The sequence below is a fragment of the Podarcis vaucheri genome (genome assembly GCF_965113315.1).
Source record: "Podarcis vaucheri genome assembly, chromosome: 9".
Lineage (NCBI taxonomy): Eukaryota > Metazoa > Chordata > Lepidosauria > Squamata > Lacertidae > Podarcis > Podarcis vaucheri.
In genome coordinates this window covers 58776547-58798950 of record NC_138767.1, presented here as the reverse complement: position 1 = coordinate 58798950, position 22404 = coordinate 58776547, and the positions used below count along the sequence as shown (strand labels likewise).

Below are 22404 nucleotides of genomic sequence, written 5' to 3'. Positions count from 1 at the left end.
CGTTGTATTTAGTGTATGTGTGGGGTTTTGTGTCAGCATCACTTGTGTGGGTTCTCTTCCTATTTGCTTGTTGTATTTCCTTGGTGGTGAGAGACCACCTAGGGTGTGGTTGGTTGACTTTGGTTGGCTGTAGTGAGATTTGTTTTTATGTCTGAGCAGGGTAGGTGTGTGGTTGGATCAGGTTAGCCAGACTGATTTGTATGCTGTCAGTGAGTTGTTCTTGTTGTCTTATCGGGCTGTGTATTGGGGTGAAGGTGTCTTCTTCTATTTGTCCCCATGTCATTTTCAGTTTGTTGGTTAGTTTTTCTAATAAGGCTGTTTCCTATACTATTGGTTCATGCTTACTCCTGACAGGTCTCTCCAGTGTCTGGCTATGATGCTTCTGGCTGCTGAGAGTAGGCGGGTTATGAGCTCTTTATGTTGTGAGTGGGCATTATTATCTTGGAAGATGTTTAGTAGGGCCAGTTCTGGGGTGACTTCTAATACTTGCTTAGTTGTTTTGCATATTTCTATTATGATTGATGTCCAGAATAGTTTTTCACTTGACGTACTTAGGTTTAGGGCAGAGCTTTCCAAACTTTTCAGATCAGTGACACACTTCTTAGACATGGCTCCATGTCACAGTAATTCAGTTTTACTAGCAAACCAGAGGTTAAACTTAACCCCTTTGCAACTCCGGGAGGGTCACCAAATCACATTATGTAAATCAGCAGTCTAGGCAGAAATCCATTCTGGGCATCAGTCATTTTGCCCATTTTTTTAAAGTTGTCACAATGTGTAAACTGCCCTCAAAAAAAGTACTTGGGATTTTCCTGAAGAACAGCAAATCTGTTGTTTCTGGTGCAAGAGAAGCGTTAATGATCAGATGGTGCAATAGCAATTTTGGGGACCAACCCAATATAAAAGTGATAAAATCCTTTTCTCTGTATGCCACAACCGTACAATCAAGGGCTTGGTTCACACATCACAATAAACTATAGCTTGAAATAAACTCAAACTTCTGAGCATCTCAAACTACACAAAAGTTTCCGCCATACTCCTCCCCTTCTCGAACCCAAGTAACAATGCATGGACTGGGCTACACAATAGTATCAACAGGGGCCATGCACTCTGTTTTTTCTAGTAACATCTACATACTAAAGCAGACATGCAAAAACTGACATATGCAGATGGTCATCCTGACAGAAAGACACATCAATTTCATGAGTAGAAGGTTTGGGGTTTTTTTTTAAATTCACCAGCTACTAATTTCATTGAATTAGCTACAATAGGTATTGCAGCTTGACAGGATTTTATGCTCAACCTCTGAGTACTCTACAGTTCTGAAACAGAATGATTGGGATAGGGGACTATATGGCACTGTAAGCTCTGCATCAGCAGACGAGTGTAATTCACAACCAATAAAAGCCTGCTCTTTACTTGTAAGGCTGAGCCTTGGGTCCTTCTGCTCCAGATGCCAGGGCTTTGTTCACCACAACTTCATTTTCTTCTGGGTAAACTGAACAGGTGCAGTAGACAATAGCTTGCACTCTGCTAACTGTAAGAATTCAAGTAACGAGAAAATCCAACTGTTAATAATTTCTAGTTTAAACACACTTTAAATATTAAACACATGTCACTAATTGATGTTAAAAACATTTAAAGTTGATCCAATTTGCATAGATGTATTGAACATTACCATCTTATAACTAAAGCAACCAGGAATTCATATTTTGTCACGAGTAAATCATATGTTCCATTAAAAGCCCACCCCAACTAGGGACCCACATGCTGATCCCCTTTCTTCTATATAATCTAAAACCTTTTCACATTCCCTACAACCATATTGTGCCTCTAACATGCCCTACCATCCATTTCTGGCTAGGATTATAAGTTTATGACTGTGCCTTTAATAGCAACTTGATTTACAGACATCAGCAAGTAATATTTATCTCACTTCCTAGTGATGTCTGTCTAGCACCCTCTGATGGATTTCCACTGACATGCAAGTACCTTTTCATTCAGACAGACTTATGGGTCACATTTTGATCAAAAGCTTTTGCCACTCCATTTTTAATAAGTTTTAATTTGCAATTGTTTTATTGATGAGTTCCATCTTTTTATCTGCTCTGATCCTGTTTCCCATAAAGACCATCTAGTCCAAATAATTTGCAAGTTAGCTGCCTTGGGAACCAAATCTTAAAACCTGACTTTAAAATAAAAATAAACACTGAATTTCTCACAATTTTAGAAATATTATTCAGCAGAGAAAGGAATTTTCTTCTATTAAATGATTTTCAAGGGAGGGCATTTATTATCCCTTCCAGAAGGCAGGGGCAAGTGATGATTAGCTCATAAGGCTTTCCTAAAGTGGACTGGAAAAATCAGGGATTATAGTTCCAAAAGGAACATAAAGAACAACAGCTAAAAGAACCAATAAAGACTGCTAGGCTAGGCCTGTTTAGCACACTGCAGACTCCTCCTTTCCTGGAATAGTCCATCATCAGCTGTCCTTCCATCGCAACTGCATGGGAAAAGATATCCCAAAGGATAACAAATGCCCCTAAAGAAGGCCATTGAGATTCCCTAAAACATCAAGGTGACTGTTCCCGTTGCAAGACTATGTTTTCAGATGCCCATCAGTATTTGTGACATTTTTTGCTCCAGGAACAATTTTCTCTTCTAATAGTTGTCCTCTCAGTACTCTTATTTCTCTGAATACTCGGGGGTTGTCTATAAACAATATTTTACTCTAATTCTTACCAGTTAATGACAAACTTACATTGCATTGCATGTGACAATTCTTTCAGCTGCTGTTGAGCAAGGGAATTGAGTTTATCTTCTGCTACAGAGCCCTGAGAGAGATCTCTAAGTAATTCTGCATCTGAAGAGAATACAATGAGCAAGTTCAAACAAAAACCAGTAACTGGCCATGTCCTCATGAAACACTAAACCACGGCAATGTGCACTGCCCTCAAAAAAGAACTCTCCCCTCTCCTCCTTTCCACATGACCAAAACAAAGACTTTGGAAGTGTTACCTCAATTCTATTAAACCCGTTTGCTGCATCATCTGGACTCAGAATGATGGTTAACACAACTATGATTGGTTTCAACAAGCCAGTTTCAAGCCACTTTGAAACTGATCACATTTTTATGCACCATTTATTACATCTCAGCAACTTCCACCCAGATGTATTACAAAGTTTTTCTTCTGATCTAGGATTATGCAGGCAAAAAGGGGAGAAATTGGCAACTTTTCTGAGGACAGATGGGAAGTAAGAGAAAGACTGAGACCAGCTGACCAGACTGCCAACCCCTAATTCTATATCACTTTCATTGGCTGATTTAAAACCAGAGGAACCAACAAAAAACAGAGTGTGTCAAGTAGTGCAGCAATGCATCACAAAACATTGTGCTTGAGTTGCAGGTAGAGATAATGGAAATTGTTTAGGATTCCACTAATTGTTTAGGATTCCACTAATGATGGTTCTCTATAATGAGCATAAAACCATCAACACCAATAATGCCAAGACAGATAGGAATGCAGATTAAACATTTCATTTTACGGCAATCTAAGAGAAATATTTCAAAAAGTTACCTTCATGTTCTTTTAGAATGAATTCTATTGGGTTGCTAACCCCCAGGCCTGAACACCGAGGCAGTAGTAAAATAACTTTAACTTTCTGCAGCTTATCAGTTGGTTCAATATTTGCAAAATCTTCACGTAGTAGCACAATATCTGAAGCGGAGGGGAGAAGAACAAAATAAGTCTGCAAGTTAGGTAAAGGTAAAGGGACCCCTGACCATTAGTTCCAGTCGTGACCGAGTTGCAGCGCTCATCTCGCTTTATTGGCTGAGGGAGCCAGCGTATAGCTTCCGGGTCATGTGGCCTGCATAACTAAGCTGCTTCTGGCGAACCAGAGCGTTCTAAAACAAATGGGACAATTTTGAATTTATTACTTAATCATTAATTAGTGTATATACCCTTCCATGTCAAATGGCTTCTAAGTGGTATGAATAATACTAACACATGCTTACTTTTACACTCCATCTGTGCAAACAAGTCCTTCAGTTCAGCTTCCTTTGCCAAAGACTTTACTCCACATACAAACACTTTGGAAGTCATCTGATTTGTCAGCACCGACATATGAGCCACAGTGAGCCATGAACCCATGTGTGCTATTAAGATGTCATCATCCATATTCAGCAAGGCCTTCGCCGAATGGACGGCAAGACTCCTGGATTTATCCTAAGAATTAAGCAGAGATGGCCAATTAAGAAAAGGGTGATTGACAAATTATTTAAGCAGCAAAGCTTGTTTATTTCTGCAGGGCCAGCACCCAAGTAAAAAGGCATTTCAAGAAAACTGAATTTGCCATTTCGAATGTGTAGCCGTTACTCAGTTTCTGCTTGTAATCTAAACCAACTGCTTAACGTATGGGCCCAGCCATGTGATTACATACAGCCCCGTAGTATGGAAAGTGTGGCATACAGTTTGGGAAAATTTCCAAACAGAAGGGGCTTCAAACATAACGTGCTAAATTCCACACGTGTTCCAAGTGATCATCCATGTAGTTGCTTCCATATGATAAACACACCGATCATCCATGTAGTTGCTTCCCTATGATAATCACGCTTCCATATGACAATCACACTGATAATCACACTGCTAGGGGCGCAGTGGAAGATGGCCGACAATACCATCTCTCCGGCTCACATGAGGTAATTAAGAGGCTAATATGGGAGTAATTAGCCTCCCGAGTTTTCCCGGGGGGAATGGGAAAACACTGCCTCGTCTGCGGATGCCTATAAATCACCCCCGAGTTTGAAAGAAGGACGGGGTGAGGGCACTATACGGAAAGCCCTTGTGTGAGTTTTTCGCTCTCCCGGACGCTACTTCTGATCGCGCCCTGGTTGCAGGAGCTCAAGATAAATAATTATAGAAGAGCAAATGCACATGTTTCGAGTGAAGAAAGGGAGTATTGACTGCTAACTGAATCGACCTCTGTGAAGCTGAGCGACGGGTCGGACTGAACAGGAAATTATATCAAAGAAGACTACATCAAAGATGTCGGTATGCCGGAACGGGGCGGAAAGGAGGGGAAAAACTTTTCTTTTCCCCCCTATGTGATTACCTAACAACCCCCCCCCCCAAGAAGAACCGTTGCAATGACCGACAACAAGTGAGATGGAATAATGAACTGTGTGGAAATAAATCATTAACTAAAGGCTTTGCTTTGTGGAAGATCTGGAAAGGAAATGGAAGGCTTTTGGGATGACACAGTTCTAAAAGAGAATCGCTATGACAGGCTCTGTTGCAGGATTGACAGTCAAGAGGGGGAGGAAGCCACGGCTTTGTTATCATATTTGACTCTGTGCTTGATCAGGCAGAACCCCCCTGAAAAGATTGATGTTGGAGCAACAGGTCTGGGAAAGCTAATGAGCGGACGCTGAGATTGTATTTTATGGAAATGCTGAAATGGTGTTTGCCGTTTGAATACGACTTTTGGATTAATGTGAAAATCCATACAGGACTACAACAACGTTGGTTTCAACTCGCTTGTGGAGACTTTCAGAGGTTATAAAGAAAGGGAAAAAATCCGGTAACAAGAAAATTGAAAGATGATTTGTAAAGGAAAACAACAAAGAGATGAATGGACAGAACTGTGAACATCAATGCAGCAGAAATATGAGAGGATTGGACCCTTTCTGAGCTCGAAGCATGGGTACCCCCAACAAAAATTTAAAATTCGGTTTTGTCATTTGGAACTAATGTGATGTGATTGGTTTGTTAATAAAAATTATTATTAAAAAAAAGATAATCACACTGATTTTTGCAAGGCATATGGTGCCAATACAGAGGCAGGCTGGTGACTTCCGGTGCTCCCTGCCTTAATGGGTACAGCTCCCACATTAGCGGAGGTCATTTGAAGAGGAAAACAAGGATGATTTTGAGGGTAATTGTCCTTGCAAGCTCCCCCCCCCCCCAGGGCCCAGGGGGAGTGAACTTCACCCACAGATTGTCTTGATACCTGGGCTCTCGCTCTGGCATGGAATCCGGGAGGCAGGAGGGCACTGGGTGCCAAAGCACTTCGCCTACCGGTAACCCCCCAACACAGCCATTAAGATGCAGAGGCTCTTCTGTTTATTAGGATGAAATTGGCTCTAATTTACAGACATGTGCAGAATGGATGGGACAAGATTATAAATTGCCAAGTGAATCAGCTACTGAGTCTCAACGTTTCGAATTAGAAAGATTTCCTTCGTAGAAAGATACAGTATGTGAGGAGGGAGGGAAGCCTTTACCCTTTCTTTATATACACCATGTTTGCTACATAAATGATTCGGCAAACCTCCCCCTGAATGCCAACAAACTAATAAAAAGCAAGAGGAGAAAAAAAAGAGTAGGATTATATTTATGGATTAATATGAAAATAGAACTGTGTGAGAACATCGAAAGACTTGAACCACAGCTTCCCAGATTGTAACTCATGTCTCTTAGTCACCTCAGACCCTACACTTGACACTGAACAAAGAAAACTATACCGAGTCCAGAGTAAAGCTGCCCCCAATGAAGCTCAAGTTTCAAGGACGTCATAGCTAGTCCTTCTACTCCAGCATTCAAGGTTATCACATTTAGTTCATAACGTGAGGGCCTTTCAAAATTAAAGCACTTACTTACAATTAAGTAAATGTGCTTAACTTGCCTTAAGGACATCCAGTGTCAATTGCATGATATCCCTAGAACCCATATCAGGTGAAAGGGGCTTAGTAGGCTTGATGTTCAGAGATGAGGAACAATGGGCCAGAAGAAAATTCAAGGAGTGTGTGCACGAGTGCCTATAAATCACCTTGCAATAAAAGTGGTACTCCAGTGGTTGGCTGTAATGAAAAGCACAATATCCAAAGACTGAAAAGAGATGATGTCATAGGACAAAGGAGAGGCAAGAACAGAAGTTGTGTAATCATAACAGCACGCAAATACAAGACAACAGAAAACAATGGTTGTGAACTGAAGTTAAATCAAAAACTAGCAATGAACTACTGAAGACTGTAGAGAGAGATAGTTTCAGACCCAGAATTTAATGTAATTCAAGCTAATGATATTACTGCAAAGTTTCACAAACAGATTTTTTCAGTTTGGAGCTTCTTGCTAAACAGTTTGGTGACTATTGACAAGCAAGTCTTCCGAGTCAACTGTAAAAACTTCACTACAGCTGTGGTCAAATTAGTGATGTTCTTTGTGGAAGAAGGTAAGCATTCTAACAAACGCACGCAACACGTCAAAACAGATTTTGCAGAAGTTTGTAAGCATAGCCATAGCACCACACTTTATTTAAATTGCTCTTTTCTTTTAACAAGACATTGAAAAGAAATAGAAACATGGAACACAGAAAGACTATGAAGCATGAAGTTAGGACATTTATTTCAGTTTCATGTTAACATACCTGCAATAAGAGCTTGTAATCAGAAAACAGCTGCAGAGTAAGAAGCTTTTCTTTAAGAGTAGAAGGGAAAATGAGTACGTCTTCACAGTGCTTATCTAGGCAATATGAATAGCCACCAAAACTGGAGACCGATTCCACTCTAGTGAATCCCTCCTTGTGTAAAGTGCTATGAACATCTTCAAGGCTGTTGCAGAAACACAACTGTTTAATATAAGTGCTTAATATAAAAGTAAGAAATCACTTGTACTTGCATCTGAAACACTACAGATATGTCTGCATTAATTTAATTTGTTGTTGCTCACTACCCTGCTACACATAGTTACACATTTCCTGTACATACAAGCTTCCTTCCCTGGGACTTGCAAATACAGTGGTACCTCGGGTTAAGAACTTAATTCGTTCTGGAGGTCTGTTCTTAATCTGAAACTGTTCTTAACCTGAAGCACCACTTTAGCTAATGGGGCCTCCTGCTGCTGCTGCTGCACAATTTCTGTTCTCATCCTGAAGCAAAGTTCTTAACCCGAGGTAATATTTCTGGGTTAGCGGAGTCTGTAACCTGAAGCGTATGTAACCCGAGGTACCACTGTACAAAGTTCTTAAAATGCTGAATATGCACCCCACAGAAATAATTCTCCGTGGTTCTACCTGTACCAGGTTCAACAAAGTCTGAAGCTACGCTTCTGTTCCCTTTCCCGAACAGCTTTCTCAGATCCCTTACTGGAAAGATCTGCTCTTCCCTAGAGCAACATGCCACTGCTAAGCTGAGTATAAAGATCCACATAGCCTAGTTCAGCTCTAATCCCTCCAAGCTTACATACTCAACTTGGGGTTGCTCCCAAAATAGTGATGCTGAATGTATAGTAGCAGGTAAATATCGAGACGCTGAATCAGACAGCTAGACTTTGGGGTCACTTCCAAATGACCTTTTTATCAAGTAGGCATCCTCATCACTTTACACAAAGTTTGTAAAGAAGTAGATGAGTTCCCGTTGTTCGGTCCCTGCTCCTGCCAACCTAGCAGTTTGAAAGCACGTCAAAGTGCAAGTAGATAAATAAGTACCGCTCTGGCGGGAAGGTAAATGGCGTTTCTGTGCGCTGCTCTGGTTCGCCAGAAGCGGCTTAGTCATGCTGGCCATATGACCCGGAAGCTGTACGCCGGCTCCCTCAGCCAATAAAGTGAGATGAGCGCCGCAACCCCAGAGTCGGTCACGACTGAACCTAATGGTCAGGGATCCCTTTACCTTTACCTTTAGAACAACACTGGCTTTCTATTAAGTATTTTGTGTTCCTTATAGTAAAAACTCGAATTCTGGGGGGAGGTGGGTTTGTTGTGCAAGGGTGCCAAATCAACTTTAGTTGTGAAGCCTGAAATTGCCAGTATGTGATTTAATGCCACCTAAGAAGACACAGTCTGAAAGGCCCTTGGGAGAGCATTCATTGTTTTTGGTATCTAACAAAAATGTGTACTCTCGTTTGGCAAAGCTTGTATCTCCCGTTTCTGTTTGCTGCTCGTGTCTAAATAAGACTGATTTTAATGTGTCGCACAGGAATACAAGGAAGCAGTTGCACTGTTGGGCATCCAGATGTAGAAATATGGTTCTAAAGTCTCTAGGTGAAAGCCGGAGCTGGCAAGAATTGGCAGGAACAACATTTGTAAGTTGCAGTTGCTGCTGCTGTAAGCAAGGGAATCAGTAGATTCAACATAAAGGGTGCAATGGCATACACAACAGGGTGTTTTGGTAGTTAAAATAGGCAGGTACACACTACCAACAAAAGAACATTCCACTCACATTCACCACTAAGTTTAGAGTACTAGAACAATGTTATGGAGCTTTCAAGAAAACCATTTAATTTACTTGCCACCAACACATTTTCACATGGAGAATATGCTTATATTATCTATGAGCATGTGATATAATTATGGAAGAAGCAAATATTTAAAACATACATGCTACACTAGCAAGCTTTCAACCTCACCTTATTTTAAGTGAATTGACCCACACATACAAGGGTAGTGTGGAAGCCCTTTGTTCTTGTTTCCTTATTGTTTCTGGCAGAATGTGTTCTAGAGAAAGAGCATCGTGCTTGATTCGACATCTTGCTAACGCAGCGGCCAGTTTTGTCTTAAAGCTATAGATTAAAAGAAGGATATGGATAAATCTTGTTATAAACTTAATTCGTGATTATTTAATCTTGCAAAATCCTGTTTCCTTGCAACAATCAATACTGGTATTGAAATGCATAAGAGAAAATTATGGCCAACTCCCCTGTCCCCAGGGCATTTACAGCTAGAGAAATCATCAGAACAGATTCAAGTTGTGCTATAATGGACTGATCTGCTCCACGTTTACTAAGCCAGAGGTGGGGAATATAACCCTCCAGATCTTGTTTTTCTATTATTCCCAACAACACTGACTATGCCACTGGGGCGCAAAGACCAACATCTGGAGAGCCAGTTTTCTCACCACTCTTCCCTCTATTCCCTAGTTTAGCAAGCCAGGACCTGGATCAGAGCATGATTAGTTTCATCCTTTATCAGTTGTTCGCACCCACACCCCATGACATCTCCTCTGCAAATACTCCAAAGCCTTTTGCTTTGCTCAACAAAGGGTAAGTTGTCACTCAAGTCCCCAGCTCTCTTACAACTGGCCAGCAGCAAATGCTCTTCCCTCTAGAGATCATTAGACACATCTCTGTGCAAAGCTGCAAAGCCTTCCCCCATTCCTAGACACTCGCCAGGAAGATTTGATAGCCCTCTTTGTTGACCCTTTGCTCCCAATCCTCTTGAACAAAAGTTCATATGGTAAGCAAGCAGAAGAAATGTCAGTAATTACTTTGGTCCACTGAACAAGAAAGGGGCTGGATGGGCTGCTGAAGAAATGGGCGTTGGTAGCTTTTAGATCCAGCTGTATGACTACATCTGTTGATATAGTTTGCCAATCTAAAAATGCTGTTTTTCTTAATGTCCAGTGGGTTGAAGGAGGGTGATACATGCTTCTTGATAATAACACACTCTATAATTTAAACCACTTAGTATGAGTTCTTTTAACCCCTAGTTCAGTATGGTAAAAACTGCCCATGGTCCCTTTAATGGCCCATCCACGTCCCACCCCAAAGCCTCATCTAGGCTAGTGAAGAACAGCTTGTCTGAAGCAGGTGGGAAGGGAAAGGAGCCTGTTGCCAGGCAGAATGAAAAGGAAGGGAAAGTGCCATTGAGAATCTCGGCATATGAGCCGTGTTGAGTCATTCTTCCCCTGCACCTCTGTTTCTAGGCTAGCAGCAACAAAAGAAACCAGGATACGAAACCTGCATGCTGCAACAAGCCAGAGTTAATTCAGGCCAAGATTCACAACCCAATGTTAAGCTGTGATTTTCGATCCCAGATTGTTGGTTCCAAATGAAACTAGGTTTTAGTAAGCCTGGTAAGGATCATAGATGCAAACAAACCAGAGACAAGTTAAACATTAGAGCAGCCCTGCTGGATCACATCAAAAGACCTATATTGCCCAGCATATTGTCTCAAAAGTACCCAGTTAGCTACCTCCTAGAAGACCACAAGGAGGACATAAGCGCAATGTCACTTGCCCGCTTGTAATGTCCCCAAACTGGCTTTCAGCCATCATGACTAGAAGCCATTATCCTCCATGAATTTGTCCAATCCCCTTTTAAAGCTGTCCACATAGTTGGATTCCATGGTTTAGATATGTCCTAAATGAAGTTCATTTTTTCTGTCCCAAACTTCCCCCCATTCAGCTTTTATGGATGACCCCCTAGCTCTAGCATTATGAGAGATAAACTTCTGTCCACTTTGTTCACACATAATTTTATGCAGCTCTATCATATCCTCATTACTCATTTTTTTTTCTGAATTAAAAAGGCCCAGAGCTATAACTGAGCCTCTCTCTCTTTGCAGTTTTTCCTGCTCCCAGCAGTCTTCCTAATCTCCTGAAAAGGCCATCGGGGAAGGCTGGAAACAATTGGTAGCAACACCAAGGAAGTCTCCTCTGTATTCTTGTGGAAGCATTTTTCTCTTCTATATAGAAGTGAGCAGGGTGTTGACTTACTTTCCCAAGATAATATGAGATTGAAAGAAACAGAGTTCAGAACAGAGTTAATATCCCATGGAGTGAGCAGCACCAGTTGAAGGCAGGGCCCCTCTGCTCTCCCCTCTTCCTGAAGGGAGAAGCGGGGGCACAGGGAATTTGGTGTTGCACAGGAACATAAGGTCCAGATTGGTGGACTGGCTCCACCACACAGCACTGATCTTCCCACACCTTGCCCCCTTGCCCCACACCCCTCTGGTAAGCGCCAGAGACACAATGTGTTTGGAAGTCAGGGAATCAGCAGCACCCCATCTCTGCACCAGCCACTACTGGGGGGCAGCATTATATTATTCTAATCAACCTGAAATCAATCAGTCTAACTTATTGTGAAGCCCGACATGAGATTTCACATCCGAAAATTGTTCAGTACTTGCTATCAGATGAGAATCCGTCAACTTTCTTGTACATATACCTGCAAAGATAACGCTCAACTTCCTGGACTTCTGCTATTTGTTCTTCATCATCAATGTTTTCGCGAGCTTCAAATTTCCGATCTTGGAGATCATACAGCATCACAACAACTAGACTGGTCAATTGGTCTGACTGCAAAAAGAGAGAATCGCCATGTGGCAAGATAGGAAAGCAACAAAAAAGAATATCCAAATGCTAAATCTGCAGCACAACCCTCCAAATAGAGAGAAGAGGTTCCTACATATTATAGTGACATGGGTGGTGTTGTGGTCTAAAACACTGAGCCTCTTGGGCGTGCCAATCGGAAGGTCGGCAGTTTGAATTCACACAATGGGGTGAGCTCCTGTTGCGCTGTCCCAGCTCCTGCCAACCTAGCAGTTCGAAAGCACACCAATGCAAGTAGATATAGGTACTACTGCAGCAGGAAGGTAAACGGCATTTCTGTGCGCTCTGGCTTCCATCATGGTGTCCTGTTGCACCAGAAGCAGTTCTGTCATGCTGATCACATGACCCAGAAAAGCTGTCTGTGGACAAACGCCAGCTCCCTGAGCCTGAAGTGAAATAAGCACCACACCCTATAGTCGCCTTTGACTGGACTCAACCATCCAAGGGTTCTTTACCTTTAAACATATTATAGTGCAAAAAACACAACTGTTCAGATGCTGACTTTTAAAAATGGGGACTAATAAAAAATGAAAACTATTTTTTGAACCTTTTGAAATACTTCTAATTGTTAAAATAAACCAGAAGGCTCTCTTCAGTTTTAGAACCACTAGTTCCCAGTAGGCCATGATTTTTGATTTATAGTACACACACACACACAGTGAAGCCAGCAGTCCAGTAATCGAAGCATTTAAGAAAGCTTTTTAAAATGCAGTTTACAACCCCAGGGCACATGTGGAGCAGCTATGATCTTCAGATCTCTTGAATACAATCAACTGCAATGCTAGCCTTCCAATAGCAAAACAAACCTGAGTGGGGGGTATCATTTTCTTTGTTTACTCAAAACAAATTGCTGTGCACTTTCCTCATTTTTATTGGCTATTTTCTGTCCACCACTACCAACACACTTCCAATTTTTCTAGAGTTACATCGAAAGTGTGAACTGATAGCATTTTACTTGCTTAAAATAAATATGTGTTGTTTCTTTTTTCATGTTGTATAGCTCTAGGCTTGCCATACATCAGGAAAGTTCCTGCCATGTCCTGGTTTTCAGGTATAAAAATGGTGTCAAGGGGAAATTTTGCCGAATTGACAAAATGTCAGAGAAAACCTGGATGTATGGCAACACAAGGGAAAAAGCAGCAGAAACAGCTCCAAAAGCTTGGTTTCCCCCCAAAGCTCAAGAATTTGGGTTTGTTCCCAAAAATAGCCCAACAACTTTGCGGGTGTCAGGAATTTTACATTCTGAAATATGGCAACCCTATATAGCTCAGGGAAAACCTAATTATCAGAGATCAAATTGGCAAGCTTCTGCCATATATGCTTACAAATACATAGGTGTCACAGGTATGTTGTCTGTTTGTGTGTGTACATACAGAGAGGGAGAGAGAGGATTCTGAAACTCAAGAATAAGACATGCAAGTCCATTTTTCTTTGAACACAAGCCAGTCCTTAAAGCTTTATACTCATCTGCACACAAAGAACATGGATTATTTCCTTTTTAAATTAGTTACTCATCTACTGATGTGTAAAGTGAGTGCATTAGTAAGTTATCTGCACAGGGTAATTTAAGCAAATTAGGTACAACAAACACAAAACAAAATATTTACTCACTATTGACTGCATTGGATAAATGCCACTGTCTAGCAATATAGTTTCAAGAACATCTTGATCTACAGACGAAAAAGATGGTAGAAGCAATCTTCAAATTATTACAGCATTTGCTTTTTAAAAAAATTGTAGCAATCAGTAACATTTAAACATTTCTAAGGTCAATTCTGAAAATATGTGTGAATAAGTGTGAATAAAATTTAGTATTCCATAAGTATAAATCATGCGTTTAATGTCACAAGATGTACAAGACCATAAGTGTCAATATTTGCACATCTCACTAAACAATGTGCCACTCAGAGCTCGTCCCACCGAAACTATGGAAACTGTCTATGGTTCCACAGAAAGAATGGCAAGCCATTTTCCAACTTTACTCATAGGTTGATTTAGTTACACTAGCAGGAGGTGGTCACTTCTCTAGCTGCAGTTTTTCCCCTTGGGCTCAGGGAGCAGCCCCCTCTCAGTTGCTGTCTCTGGTCATGCTGCTGTCCCTGAGTAACACCATGGTTTAGTGCAAAGTGCATAAGCCATAAATCTAGAACTAGATTTCTCCCCTACCCCTTCCTCCTCCTGCAAAGGAAGGCTTTTGGCTTTAGTTAGCCATGTATTCCCACAGGAATCTTCATTTACACCAGCTATGGTCAGTTTCAAAATGAGCCAACTTCAATGTAATTTATAGTACCTGCCTTTAAAAAACACACTCACAAGGTACACACAAACCTTTATCCCCATAATGAAATACAATCTACTGGCTGAAGTGGACATGTAAGGGGGGGGGGAACCTCTCTAATTGTGTACACAGGTTCTTAAAAGTCAAGAACTGCAAAACACAAGAGCAGGAGTGCACACAAATGTTGGAACACATTCCTTATTAATAGCACAGTACATAACATCTTGTTCAAAAGGAAACTTGTGTCCATGGAAAGGTAGAGGGACAAACACAAGGCAGCTCCCCCCACCCCACCCCCAGTGTTTAACAACTGGATACCTGGCCTTGTTCCCATCCATGGTACTTTTAATGGAATATTGCTATCTTGTTGATCATTATAGTTTCAAGAACACAGAAGCACAGCACTTACTAAGTTTAATTTTTAGATTCATGGAAGTATTTGTGATTACGCTTTGCTTAGGATTTTCCTCTGTTTAAGCACCACATTATATTCAATTTCAACTAGGAATGTGGATTATTAATGCGGGGCAGAAATAGTTTCTCCTCCCTGCATGAGCGATAAAAGCTGATGTCACCATATTTTAGGTTGTTGCCATGGATGCCAATAGCTTTCCCTCCACTTCTGCATACCAATTCAAACACGCTTATCTCAGTTCAGCAAGTTGGCAAGGTAACCTCCCTCACCCTCCTTAATTTCCTATTGGCATCTCAATGTCTGAATACGGTGCACTTTCCACCACAGCTTGTCCCTCTTAAAGATAAAAAGAACTGACTTTTAAGGGAAAGAAATATATTTTGGTGACTGCCTACATATGCCTGTTTATTAGCTAAATGTCACTTTTGTCAGAGACCTGGTGTGTGCTCTTGTTTCATAAATGCATGCAGAAAACCAGAAAGTTCTCCAATCAATGGATCTACTAGTGCTGGTTCATAATAAATTAAGTTATGCAAAGCATACACCAGTTTTCTTAAGAAGAACAACCATGGACTTTTTAAAGACTTCTTTAAAAGTCTTTTTAAAACCATGTATACATGGTTCTGATTGTTTCCCCCGCATGTTGTATGATGTCCCTGCTACAAAATTAAAATTTGGCAGATGGGCAGAGTCGGGAGCTCTTTTTCAAAGATCAAGGAATGTTTCAGAATTGGACTAGGGTTGGGTTTAACAGTAAAACCAACCCTAGACCATAGGGCTAGACTATAATTAAATTGTGGGAAACAGCACTAGAGCAGTCACTCAAACATTCTGTCAAAGGTGAAGGCCAGCCACTTCTCAGCAGACAGACAAAATAAAAATGGATACACATACGTGCTGAAGGTGATCCAAAGGAATGTGGAATGTAACATATAGATGAGATGGAGGAAAATACAGATGTATGGAGGAAAGAGACATGCAGATTATGCCAAGCTTACAAATAACCATCCCCTCCCCCCCTAGATCACCCAGTGGTAACATCCAAGTAAAAACCAAAATAGCATATCACCTATGCTGTATGTTTTGTCAGCTAAGCATTGCTCAGGCTAAATGTACTGCTCCAGAAAGCCCAAGCTCAACATGAACACACCCTGTCTCCCCCCCCCCCATTTTTCTACTTAAAGCTATTAGTCCTCTAAGGAAGGAAAGGAATAGAGACACAAGACATATGTAATGTGAAGTAGTTGATTCTCCCCTAGAAAGCAGTGGTCTCTCAGGAGCAGGCTGTCCTTCATACCTTGGAAACATATATAACCTGCTTTTTTTCTTTTTAAGCCTTGGGCAGAAAGGCAGAGAAAAATCTGCCAAGCATGCAGTCACAGTTGTTGCAAACTGATCATTGGCACATATTCTTGATTAAAATAAACTCATTCAAGCCCTAAAGATTCAAGATTTGCAAAAGAGAAATGAAACACCATTGTGTAGTTGAAAGCGACACAGAAATGAGGCTCTGCTCTCTATGCCAACTAGATGAGCTACAAATTACATAGTTCTAAACACAAAGGTGAATTATGTACACATTTTAGTTTAATGATTGCGGTGGAAAGTAGAAAAATTAGGACAGGCTTTCTACTTACATTTTAGAGCACTAAAAGCCAGTTCATAGGACAAACGCTGGAATTGTTCATCTTTGAAATCAGGAAGAGAAGGTAGTGGCCCATGTCCATATTTTACCAATATTTTATCTTGAGGCTTTTCATTATGAATGCCCTGAAAGATGTTGGCAGCGTTTAGGTAAATGGAGTCCTGGTAGCCATTTTTCTCAAACAGGCTTGTTGAGCTTTTTTCAGAAATTACTTCTCCATTTGAAAAATTCATCTCGTGGAGACTCGAAGTGTCACTTGCAATATTAACATTTGAATGCCCCAAGCTACTTCTGAGAACCGGCATTGTTTCGGTATTGATGCATCAGTATATAGAAGGGTGGCGAGTCAGACTCCGAAGATCCCTGTGGAAATATGAGTTGTATATTAATTGCAACAATTCAGTTGACAAGCATGTTGTTGACTTTTTTTGTATTCTTCTTTGAAAATATAATCATCAAATCATTTTGTCTAGGTGGCTACCACAGTAGACATCACTAGCAGGAACTATTATTATTATTATTATTATTATTATTATTATTATTATTATTATTATTATTTATACCCTGCCCATCTGGCTGGGTTTCCTCAGCCACTATGGGTGGCTCCCAACAAAATAATAATAATAATAATAAGATAAATTTCCTTAAACAGGGCTGCCTTGTCAAGTCAGCAAGTGCAAAATGAAAGCATCTTGCTACCACTCAGCTCTGATCAACTAACTGAGCCTGGTGGAGGAGGAGGAGGAGTTTGGATTTGATATCCCGCTTTATCACTACCCGAAGGAGTCTCAAAGAGGCTAACATTCTCCTTTCCCTTCCTCCCCCACAACAAACACTCTGTGAGGTGAGTGGGGCTGAGAGACTTCAGAGAAGTGTGACTGGCCCAAGGTCACCCAGCAGCTGCATGTGGAGGAGCGGAGACGCAAACTCGGTTACCCAGATTACGAGTCTACCGCTCTTAACCACTACACCACACTGGCTCTGGTGACAGATATGTGTATGCACAATCAAAATGTTTTGACTGGAAACCTTTAGTATAATGGAGACCAAGAAGAACCTCTTCAGCAACCTGATCGTAGGAACCACAGGACCAGCAACTACCTATGCTGGCTCCAGAACAAAAAATACCAAGCCACTGAAATGCTGCAGCTTGTAATATGACCTAACCCTAGTTACTGCAAAAATATAATCATGTACAATAAAGTCATTTTGCAGGACTTCCGGGGAGGTGCCTCCAGTAATGGCAGAATTCCTCTGATTGGGAGGAATTTGCCCCATGGGAATTGGGTCTGGCCGCCACTGCGAAGGCAGAGACCCGCAAAAAATCACAGGCGGGAGAAGCCTGTGAGCGTGGGATTCGGCGGGCACCTTTTGCGCCTCCCCTACTCGCGGGGAAACCCGGTTTCGAGGATCCGGAGCGAAGTGGAGTGAGTGGCGCGGTGCTTCGAATTGTCTGCTTCTTCCACGGAGCGAAGCCGCATAGCTGTTGCCGGAGAGCACTGACTTTTTCCTGTGGACAATTTGACTTCAAAGTAATTATCCGTGAGTAGAGCTGAAGCGGGAGAATTGGACTTTAAACGTTTAATTTGGCATCAAAACGGGGAGGTTCAACACAGGAAGTCCACCTTTCCCATTTGTAAATAGACTGAAGCAATAAGGCTGCAAGCTGAAGTCTTGGAAAGCCTTTTGTAAAAGACTAAATTTCCATCAGTAAAGAGTATAACCCCCCCCCTTGGTGGCAGGAGAAGAGGGGGGGAAGTTGTGGACTGAGTATGCCTGCAGGAGAGAGTGAAGAGAGTTAAAATACCACCGCTCTGACCCTAGAAACGGGCTGCTAGCAGAACTGACGTTTTGGAATGTTCATTGACAGCGCTTAGAACGTTCTTTGACAGCTAGTAAAATAAGAGAAATACATTGTTTCTACTGTCTCCAGCTGTTTCTAAAAAGGAGTAAAAGTAACTGAAAAATTGAAACTAACTTCGGATTTGTGTTTGAAAGAGGATCCTAATTGACTATTATAAATAGAAACTGTTTCCCTCTAGTGGAAGTCTTTGAAATTGGTTGCTTTACAAGAGCTGGGCTAGGGGAATTTCCAGTCACAAGATAAAAAACTGTGAGACTATTTTGAGATAAACATGAATACTACAGTGGAAAAAAGAGTAATTTGGGACGCAAGCAAAGCGGTTATGAGAGGATTCCTAATACAACAGAATGCAATTAAGAAGAGAACTCAGAATGAAAAAAAGGATAAAATCCTGGGGGAAATAAAGGAAGGAGAGAAGAAACTGAAAGCAAAACCAAAGTCACAGGAGATCCTGAAAGAGATAAAGTTATACCAAGTTCAATATATGAAGCTGATGAATCAGGAAATAGAATGGAATATTAAACAGATGAGGCAAAAGACATTTGAATCGGCAAATAAGTGTGGAAAATTGTTGGCCTGGCAGTTGAAAAAAAGACAAAAACTCAAGACTATTACGAACTTGGAAGTGGAAGGAAAGAATATACAGAACCCAGTGGAGATCAGGAAGTGTTTTCAGAGATACTTCACACAACTTTATACACAGGAAAAGCAAAAAGAAATAGATATTGATCGATTTCTGAAAATAAATGGACTACGTAAAATCTATCAGGAAAAACAGCTAATGTTGAATTATAAGATAACGGATCAGGAGGTGGAAGGGGCCATCCAGAATATGCAATTAGGTAAATCTCCAGGACCAGATGGTTTGACTTCAAGATATTACAGATCCTTGAAAGAATGGTTAATACAACCATTGAAGGAAGTCTGCAATGAAATATTGGAAGGAAGACAGGCACGAGAGTCGTGGAAGGAAGCTTACATTACACTTATACCGAAAACAGAGACTGAAAAGACACAGCTTAAGAACTACCGCCCTATATCGCTCCTTAATGTGGATTACAAAATTTTTGCAGATATTTTTGCTAAAAGATTAAAAAAGGTGTTAGCAGAAGAAATTCATATAGACCAAGCGGGCTTTCTCCCGGGCAGACATTTGTCTGACAATACGAGGAATATAATTAATATTCTAGAAAAACTACAAGTGAATATCAATACTAAAGAAGTATTGATATTTGTGGATGCAGAGAAAGCCTTTGACAACATTTCTTGGAGTTTTATGAAGAAGAACCTACAGGGGATGGGGGTAGGACAAGGTTTTGAAAATGGTATAGGTGCAATTTATTCAGAACAAAAGGCAAAACTAATTGTGAACAATGTGATGACAGAAGAGTTTAAGATTGAAAAAGGGACACGACAAGGTTGCCCAATTTCTCCATTGCTTTTTATATCGGTCCTCGAGGTTTTGTTAAACATGATTAGAAAGGACCAAGAGGTTAAAGGCATACAAGTGGGAGCTAAACAGTACAAACTGAAAGCATTTGCTGATGATCTAGTATTGACTCTACAGGAGCCAGAACCTAGTACTAAAAGGATATTGGAACTGATTCAAGAATTTGGAAAGGTTGTAGGTTTTAAGTTGAATAAGATGAAAACCAAGGTTTTAGAGAAAAAATTAACTGTGAATGAGAGAGAGAAGTTTCAGGAGGAGACAGGACTAACATTGGTTAAGGAAGTGAAATATTTAGGGGTTAACATGACTGCTAAAAATGTGAATTTATTTAAGGATAATTATGAAAAATGTTGGACTGAAGTGAAAAAGGATTTAGAAGTATGGACAAATTTGAACTTATCACTGTTAGGCCGAATTGCTGTGATAAAAATGAATGTGCTGCCAAGGATGTTATTTTTGTTTCAAACATTGCAAATTTTGGATAAGATGGATTGTTTCAAGAAGTGGCAGAAGGATATTTCCAGATTTGTTTGGCAGGGCAAGAAGCCTTGAATAAAATTTAAGATATTAACTGATGCTAGAGAAAGAGGTGGATTTGCCCTGCCAGACCTTAAACTTTATTATGAATCAGCTGCTTTTTGCTGGCTGAGAGAATGGTTGCTTCTTGAAAACACAGATGTGTTGGATTTAGAAGGTTTCAACAATGTATTTGGTTGGCATGCATATTTGTGGTACGATAAGGTAAAAGTACATAAAGCGTTTAAAAATCATATTGTTAGAAAAGCATTGTTTAATGTTTAGATAAGATATAAGGATTTGTTAGAAAAGAAAACCCCAAGATGGTTGTCACCAATGGAAGCGAAGGCACAGAAAAAACTCAATATGGAGGCCAAATGGCCGAAATATTGGGAAATTCTGGAACAAGATGGAGACAGAATAAAATTGCAGAGCTTTGAAAAATTGAAAAACAAAGTGTGAGATTGGCTCCATTATTACCAAATAATGGAGGCATACAAATTGGACAAAAAAGTTGGTTTCCAGGTGGAAAAATCAAAATTGGAAACAGAATTGTTAGATCCAAAAACCAAGAATTTGTCAAGAATGTATAACTTGCTGTTGAAATGGAACACTTAGGATGAAACGGTGAAATCAGCTATGATTAAATGGGCACAAGATGTTGGACATAACATAATGATGGCTGACTGGGAACAGTTATGGACCACAGGTATGAAATTTACGGCTTGTAATGCCCTAAGAGAAAATTTAATGAAAATGATTTATAGGTGGTACATGACACCAGTTAAGCTTGAAAAAATTTACCATTTCCCCGATAATAAATGTTGGAAATGTAATAAGACTGAAGGTACATTCTTTCACCTTTGGTGGACATGCCCAAGGATTAAGACATTCTGGGAGATGATTTATAATGAAATGAAAAAGGTATTTAAATATACCTTCCTGAAGAAACCAGAGGCCTTTCTCCTGGGCATGGTGCTAAAGAAGGATAGAACTTTTTTTTATGTATGCAACAATAGCAGCAAGAATACTCATCGCGAAGTATTGGAAGACACAAGATTTACCCACCAGGGAAGAATGGCAGATGAAGTTGATGGACTATATGGAATTGGCGGAAATGACTGGCAGAATCTGAGACCAGGGAGAAGAGTCGGTGGAAGAAGACTGGAAAAAGACTATTTACAGAAATATTGTAAAATTAAGGAATGCTAGAAGAATGTTGGAATGAAGTGATATGGCTTTAGTAGAAAGGTTATAAGGAATTAAGTACAAATAGATTAATAGAGTATTAAAGGAAAAATAAGGTCAAAATGTGTTAAGATAATTATAGGATAGAAAACAGGGGAAGATGAAAAGGAATTGCTGAAATAATTAATAGAAGTGGAAGACAAAAAGGGAGGTGTGAGGAGGTCGTGGAAATATGTGAAAGAAAGATAAGATATTGAATTATTTTTTTGATGTGTTTTTAAATTGTTTTTGTTTTGTCTTGTTAGTTTAATGTTTTAGTGTTATGTAGTGTCTTTGTATTGTAATGTACTGTTTTTTTGGGTTTTTTTGGTAGTGTTTAAATTGTTGTAAAAGTAATAAATATTATTTTTTTTAAAAAGTCATTTTGCAGAGCTGAAGGCGGTAGCGGTGGCATGACTGGAGGCAATGCAACACAGGCTTGTATTTTATGATCTGTTGCCATTATATTGCGTACAGACTGAGGTAGAAAGCCAGGAAAGAGTTATAATATAACAATAAAGGTAAAGGTACCCCTGCCCGTACAGGCCAGTCTTGACAGACTCTGTGTTTCCTGCTTGGCAGGGGGTTGGACTCGATGGCCCTTGTGGTCTCTTCCAACTCTATGATTCTATGATTCTATGGGGTTGTGCGCCCATCTCACTCAAGAGGCCAGGGGCCAGCGCTGTCCGGAGACACTTCCGGGTCACATGGCCAGCGTGACATCGCTGCTCTGGCGAGCCTGTACCAGCGCAGCACACGGAAACGCCGTTTACCTTCCTGCTATAAAGCGGTACCTATTTATCTACTTGCACCCGGGGGTGCTTTCGAACTGCTAGGTTGGCAGGCGCTGGGACCGAACAACGGGAGCGCACCCCGCCGCGGGGATTCGAACCACCGACCTTT

The 22404-nt window shown here is 40.6% G+C and overlaps 1 protein-coding gene across 5 annotated transcripts in view; it reads right to left on the bottom strand.

Annotated features, from left to right (window-relative positions):
* The window catches only part of NSUN7 (NOP2/Sun RNA methyltransferase family member 7), a 31579-nt gene that overhangs the window by 6470 nt on the left and 2705 nt on the right, over window positions 1-22404 (bottom strand). For all 5 annotated transcript variants that reach the window (XM_082238147.1, XM_082238148.1, XM_082238145.1 and 2 more), the window contains exons 3-11: window positions 16437-16807; window positions 13718-13776; window positions 11943-12073; window positions 9405-9557; window positions 7429-7612; window positions 4019-4229; window positions 3579-3719; window positions 2762-2863; window positions 1420-1537 (exon numbers count right to left, since the gene is read on the bottom strand). In XM_082238147.1, coding sequence (XP_082094273.1) covers window positions 1420-1537; window positions 2762-2863; window positions 3579-3719; window positions 4019-4229; window positions 7429-7612; window positions 9405-9557; window positions 11943-12073; window positions 13718-13776; window positions 16437-16749 — 1412 coding nt within the window. In that variant the 5' untranslated portion in view covers window positions 16750-16807. The remainder of the gene's footprint in view (window positions 1-1419; window positions 1538-2761; window positions 2864-3578; window positions 3720-4018; window positions 4230-7428; window positions 7613-9404; window positions 9558-11942; window positions 12074-13717; window positions 13777-16436; window positions 16808-22404) is intronic.